The 6,952-nt window shown below is 41.0% G+C and overlaps 1 protein-coding gene across 2 annotated transcripts in view; it reads right to left on the bottom strand.

Moving 5' to 3' along the window:
• Positions 1-25: 25 nt before the first annotated feature.
• Positions 26-6,952, bottom strand: part of NID2 (nidogen 2) — a 53,896-nt gene continuing 46,969 nt past the window's right edge. The window contains exons 16-21 of one of the 2 annotated variants that reach the window (XM_073350138.2): positions 6,239-6,368; positions 5,349-5,520; positions 4,215-4,372; positions 1,909-2,032; positions 856-968; positions 26-759 (exon numbers count right to left, since the gene is read on the bottom strand). In XM_073350138.2, coding sequence (XP_073206239.2) covers positions 749-759; positions 856-968; positions 1,909-2,032; positions 4,215-4,372; positions 5,349-5,520; positions 6,239-6,368 — 708 coding nt within the window. In that variant the 3' untranslated portion in view covers positions 26-748. Of the gene's footprint in view, positions 969-1,908; positions 2,033-4,214; positions 4,373-5,348; positions 5,521-6,238; positions 6,369-6,952 lie in introns of both variants that reach the window. The other variant, XM_073350137.2, reaches the window with a different exon arrangement.

Here is a 6,952-nt window from a genome sequence, read left to right as displayed (position 1 = left end):
ATGCAACAAAAACCTAGATCATATGGAAAATTCAAAACATACTTTATTTAATTACTGAAATAACCTAGAAAAAGTGAGAAGTTACATTTCAACAGATATTTACGAACATGGATTGGTCAATAATGGGTAGGTCTCTGGAGGCACTTAAGGACCATAGTTAGCATATTCTTCTAATATAAATACTAAAAGACATGCATTGAGGCAGAGGGAAAGATATCTAGAACTGTATGTTGGAAAATCTTTAATGCATTTGCCATTTCCCAGCACAGTTTCTAAAATACACACAAGATCAGGGCTGTAGATTAATTGACCCAGGTAAGACACTGCATTAAAATCTTTCCATTCACATTTAAGTTTTTGGCTAAAAAGAACCTATTGGTCAGATTGTCGATTTTGTTTTAATTTCCTCCCATAAAATACTGGATTAAGAAAGTTACACTAAATTTTTTTTAAATTGCTTACATAAGCAAAAATTAGAGTAATGGCATAGTATTCCCAGAGCCATTATATTTTCTTGCAATATATCAAAATGTCATCTTAAAAAAATACAGTAGTAAAGATTGAGGTATAACTTAAAAAATACTTGATAATCTTTTGCATTAAACTAGATCACTTCATTGCCTTCAGTAAATATCAATGGCCTTTTTTGTAGTTTCTTCCCCTCAGTGGTGTGCAGTGATAATTTTCTGGGTCTGGAATTCTTCCTCCTGGTGTAAAGATTGAACTTTTTTTCACTTGAAGTAGCAGATTATTTTCTTGCTGCAGAGGGAGAGGAAATAGATGGAAGTTCATGTTAAGATAGTGAAATTTACATATTGGCAGTAGCTGGTCTACACTAAACAAGATGGACTTTACCTCCTGGGCAGTATGGGTAAACTGCAGTTATTCCATAGAGATGTGATCTCTGCTCTGGAAGATACTCATCAGTAAGGAAGCCATTGTCTTTATTCACAGCTATAACACCATCCCTATGAACAAAAGTGAGAAATCCTTTAGTCTCCCACAGAAATAAATAGTCTTTCAATCTTCAGAATAAATTATAATGGTTCCTTGTGTCTTAAATTCTATGACCACCTGCATAACACAGGCCAGAGACCCTCACCCAGTAACTCTGCATCAAGCCACTTCGTTGTGCTAATGTTATTTTAATCAGCACAGGGCAGAATCATTAAGGGAACTTTCAAAGGCAGTGGTATTACGTCCCAAATGTCTGTCATTAAAAATTTGGAAAGGACACACAGGTTTAAATTGAAAATAATGGAATGAGGTTGGGAGTGGTTCTTTGTTGCCACTACTGTCACTATAAGGGTTTTTTGGAGTGGGTGGAAGAAACAGGAAGAGGACCTTAGTTATGGGGCATGTTTCCCATTTGGAAATGGGAGTCTCAAGATTTTTCCTAACACCAAGAATGTTTTATAAAAATGTAGCTGTGGCCCCATTCATACTTTTTTTGCATTGATAATGTGAAAGCTGGGGTAGGTTCTTTTAAAATCATCATATACCTTTGTACGCTGCTTTTAATACAAAGCGCATATTCCATTTGGGCCTCCATTGAAAGGACTACTAACCAGAACTGGCTTGAAGAATATGGGGTTGATTTTGCAGTCTATTTGACACAAATGGTTTCTGTAAAAATGACTAACTTGTATATTAGTTAAAATTCAGTTGAAAACCCCTGCCTATAGTACCAAGGCAACTTGGAAAACAAGAACCTGATATTCTAGTGAGTTAACATCATTCAGTGTAGGCTGAACAATTGCGATGGAACAGAAACTTCCCAAACCATGCCATAACTGTTACTAATACAACTCTCAGAATAGGCTGTGCTTGCTGCTTAATATGACATGCTGGCATTTTGCCTTTTAAATAGTTAGGTGACCATCCAGGGTGTAATAGTTACTAGCCTACCTTCTCCAGTCAGTGTGATAAAAGTGATTGGCATAACTAACAATGCTGAAGGGGTAGTTGAGGTTATGCTGAATGACACGCCTTCGTGTTCCATCTGGTAACGTGCACTCCAGCTTTTTAGTACCTTTTACAAATAAAACATTTAATCAGGCAAGAAATAGTGTATTTTCCATGGAATTTTACTCAAGCTAGAAGTTGATAATAATCAGAACAGTCCTGATCAGTAAACTTGTATCCTAGGTCCCTTCCTTCTAAAGAATGTGAAAATCCACATAATTCAGGAGGACTAGAATTTTGGTTTTTAGGGTGTTTTCTTTACCCTAGAGGAATTAGAATCATAGAATATCAGGGTTGGAAGGGACCTCAGGAGGTCATCTAGTCCAACCCCCTGCTCAAAAGCAGGACCGATCCCCAAAATTAAATCATCCCAGCCAGGCCTTTGTCAAGCCTGACCTTCTCTAAGGAAGGAGATTCCACCACCTCCCTAGGTTACGCATTCCAGTGTTTCACCACCCTCCTAGTGAAAAAGTTTGTCCTGATATCCAACTTAAATCTCCCCCACTGCAACTTGAGACCATTAATCCTTGTCCTGTCATCCACTACCACTGAGAATAGTTTAGATCCATCCTCTTTGGAACCCCCTTTCAGGTAGTTGAAAGCAGCTATCAAACCCCCCCTCATTCTTCTCTTCCGCAGACTAAACAATCCCAGTTCCCTCAGCTTCTCCTCAGAAGTCATGTGTTCCAGTCCCCTAATCATTTTTGTTGCCCTCCGCTGGACTCTCTCCAATTTTTCCACATCCTTCTTGTAGTGTGGGGCCCAAAACTGGACCCAGTACTCCAGACGAGGCCTCACCAATGTCGAATTGATTCTATCCTGGGAGTATAGTGACAAATGGCATTCCCACTTTGACTGGGTACATACGCACGCACCTCTACTCAATCCACTATAGGGATGTAAAGGAAAGCATTTACCATATATACTTGTTCATAAGCTGAATTTTTTTGGTTAAAAAGTGAAGCATTAAAGAGAAGGGGTTGGCTTATTGATGGGTCTACACCAAAATTTGACGATTTTAAGCTCTATTGAATATCTAATACATTGTTGTTTTGCTTACCTGGAGCGTTCACAGGCACAGAGCCCCTCAGCTCCCAGTGGCCGCGGTTCGTTGTTCCCAGCCCATAGGAGTTGTGGGATATGGTGGCCAGCATGTTCCTCGGCCCGCGCCACTTCCCGCAGCTCCCATTGGCTGGGAATGGCAAACCGCGGCCACTGGGAGCTGAGGGGCTCCGTGCCTGCGAACGTTCGAGGTAAACAAGATGTCCTGACCCAGTAGCAGCTTACCCTGATGGGCCGGGAGCGAAAGTTTGCCAACTCCTGAAATGAAAGGTTCATATAGTTTTTGCCATTTTTACCTATCCATCTTGGGGGGGTCAGCTTATAAACAAACGGGCTAATGAACAAGTATATAGGGTACTTTATTTTTGTCTGTGCGCCTGAGTACAGAGGCTCAGTTCTTCAATCTGTGCCATATATACAGTATTCACTGAAAGACCCATGTAGACTCTAAACTCGGTCCTGAAACATATCTCAGTACAAAATGCATCTACACCTGCATTCTCCTTAGATGCTGTATAGGTACAGAAAATGTCCATCTGTGTATAGCAGCCAATACACCCTTGTGATGAAGTACGAGCTGTTGTGTGTTAAATGTTACAATTCCACATTAATATTCATGACAGTCAAAACAGCATGCAAAAGAACTGTGGAGAAATCCAAACAAGGAACGCTTTTGTAGAAACTATAAAGGGGCATCCCAATTTTAGAAGTTAAATTATTTCACCTTTCCTTTAAAAATAAAAATCTCCTATCTACGTTGAGTTTCTACATTCTACTGCTTGAAGTTGGAAGCCTTTGTTCTATATACAGCCCTCTGCCGGTGGCTCTAAAGCTGGTCTGCCCTACGCTCACTTAACCTGTGAAGACATCCACACTTTATTCACATACATAATCCTAATTCGTGGTAGAGGAATATCGTCCACAATCTTTTAGCTGACAGAGGCCAGCTAACACACTTACACAGCCTCAGCAAGACCATATTATTCAGTAGGACATTTTCAGAAGTCAGTAAAGTATTTTTTGCCTTTTCAATCTAAAATTTGTCATGTTTAGACAGGCAATGTGTGAAAAAAGTCTACTGTGTTTGTTTGTTATGGGGGGATGATGGGAGGTGAGGAAGCGTAAGGAGAATTTTTATAGCTGTGCTTTGTTTCCAGTATGTTTCAATCTGTATTAGCTTAAGTTACCTGCGTCTGCCCAGCAAATCAGTTTGGAGAACGGGTCAAAAGTCAAGCCATTTGGTAAGCCGATGTCCTTATTCACCAGAATCCTCCTGTTAGCTCCATCTATGGTTGAGGTTTCAATTTTAGGTGCTTCACGATTCCAGTCAGTCCAGTAAAGGTTGCTGTGAGGGAACCAATTAAAAAACCTCAGTAAGGATGCACAGTGGGTGAACCAATTTAAAAAAAAACAAAAACAGAATTTGCAATAACTATCAGAAAAGTCCCAGACCTCTCAGTCTGCTTTCTGGAACAGATCATTAGCGGATTTGAAAGTCCATAAAAGGAAAGCTGAACAAGCTCCAGAACGTTTTTTTACAACCAATCATTTGCAATGATTAGATTAAAGATATTCTTCCGTGATTAGGGCCAGTCCCATTAACTTTCTAGATAGCAACTGTACATACATGGGGGGTTATAACAATCGTCATAAAACCTGTGTTCCAAATTTGCACAAGATTCAAACCTTTCAATAATATTTTAAATCTGAACACAGAATATAATTGGCAAATTTAGCCAAATACTAGATTAGTAAATAAAAGGGGACAATGCATAGGGCAAAAGTGTTTCACGCTCTGACTGTTGCGATTTTGAGAGCTTCCTTCCTACACACCCTTAAGGAAATAACTAGCTGGAGCGTGTGCACATGAGAGAAATGTCTATCATGCCAGACAGTACCACTATTACTTGATTTGCAGCTAGGTAGCATTTACTCATTATTTAGAGCACAGAGAGTTTTGTCTCAGTGACTGATTAATAAATTACTGTAGGGGGCAGCATGTACATGAGGAAAATTCAGATCACTTAGCCACCGGTGCTTTTCCAGCAGGGTAGCCAGGAGGCCAATGTATTTACTAGCAGGTTTCTCTAACCCTGTTCTGAGACTTGTCTACACTACAGCTTCCACTATTGCAGCGGTGCTAGAGGTGAATTGTGGGTCTGACTTTTAACACTGAAAATGCGGCTCCTAGGTCCAGCATTGTAGTCAGTGGCCCTGTAGGTGAATCTCATTTCATTCCAACCCACCCTATGAACATACTGACACAAAGGTCTGTGAGAAGACAGCCTTTTCCAAAGCATGGGTGCTGTGCTGCCATTTACCCTCTGATTGCATCCACAGCGATTGCACGAGGATTCACAAGGTCTGCATCAAACAGAACTCGGCGCTCAGAACCATCCAATCTTGCACGCTCAATTTTGTCCAGGCCGCTATCTGTCCAAAACATGGTTCTGCGGAAGTGGTCGATGGCGAGTCCTTCGGGACTCATCAGGCCTGGAAGGATATGCAAAGAGGAGCACGGTCAGTATATGTGCAAGGGAGTATTTCATGCTCATACTTGGTATTTATGTACAGTAGAACATCAGGGTTACGAACACCTCGAGAATGGAGGTTGTTCGTAACTCTGAACAAAACGTTCTGATTCTTTCAAAAATTTACAGCGGAACATGGACTTAATACAGCTTTGAAACGTTACTTTGCGGAAGAAAAATGCTGCTTTCCCTTGATTTTTTTAGTAGTTTACATTTAACACAGCACTTTACTGTATTTGCTTTTCTTTTTTCTTCCCCCCGTCTCTGCTGCTGGCTGATTGCATACTTCTGCTTCCAAACGAGGTGTGTGGTTGACTGGTCACTTTGTAACTCTGGTGTTGGTAACTCAGGTTCTACTGTAATACATTATATTACAAAATTTAAAGTAATTAATCCTCCCTGTACCCCTGTCTGGCGGTTTACTATTATCCCTGTTGTTCCATCTTGCTTGGTAATCATAGTTCTCCTCCCCAGAATCTATCATAATTTGTGATGCCTAATTGGGAAAGCCAGGCAGATAATGGCTTGCCAAAGGTTATAGAGAGTGACCGCGTCAAAGCTGGGATTAGAGCTCAAAAATTCCTCATTCCCAGCCCCACTGTGATTCTGCTATGTGGACGACAGCTTCAATGTCTGTGTTCAAACCCGCCATATTCAATCCCAAGGAAATGGTGTTTTACCTGAGTTAATAATGGTTTCAGGTTCAGCCCCTGGTTCTAAACTTGCTCGGTTAACTGTCCGACCAGCAACGTCTGTCCAATAGACCATTTTTTCTCGACAATCATAATCTAGTCCAACCACTATGGAACCCTGTAGGGATAAATATATCTATAAATTATTTTTACTTATTCTTCTCCACTGCAAAGGTCTTTACGTGGCTGCAGCTGATGGGAGGCAGAGCTGACGCAGGCAATCCTGGATGCCTGGCTCGGCGTTCTAGCCGTAGCTTGAGGTTTGTCACTTTAGTTCTGCTGGGTACAATTTGGTTAAAATGAGCAACCTTTCTGTGTGCGGGAATAAGATTGTAAGACATCAAAGTTCAAAATGGGTGGTTATACTTTAATTCAACCAGCGGGGCCAAATTCTGTGCTGCTGTAAGTGGCTGCAGCTCTACCAACTTGAGTTGCGTTTCAGCCAGCAGAGAATTTGAACCGCTCTATTTGTCTGACTTTTGTTTGGTTTGAGAGACTCAGGCTGGAAGAATGTAGAAGTGCTTCCTTCTACGCTGAAGCACTGGTGTGTTACTGTCCAGGTTTTGTTAGTTGCACGGCCTAAGGGTTTGTACTGAAATCTTTGGGAATTCTTATTTAAGACAGATGTCCAAGCCACATGTCTGTCTCCAGCTGGGCTTTAAAAAAACCTCCGGGATCAAGCAGAGACTTGTACAAGATTGT

Source organism: Lepidochelys kempii, chromosome 6, assembly GCF_965140285.1.
Source record: "Lepidochelys kempii isolate rLepKem1 chromosome 6, rLepKem1.hap1, whole genome shotgun sequence".
NCBI lineage: Eukaryota > Metazoa > Chordata > Testudines > Cheloniidae > Lepidochelys > Lepidochelys kempii.
Note: the sequence above shows the minus strand (reverse complement) of the source record. Positions and strands in the feature narration are given on the sequence as shown.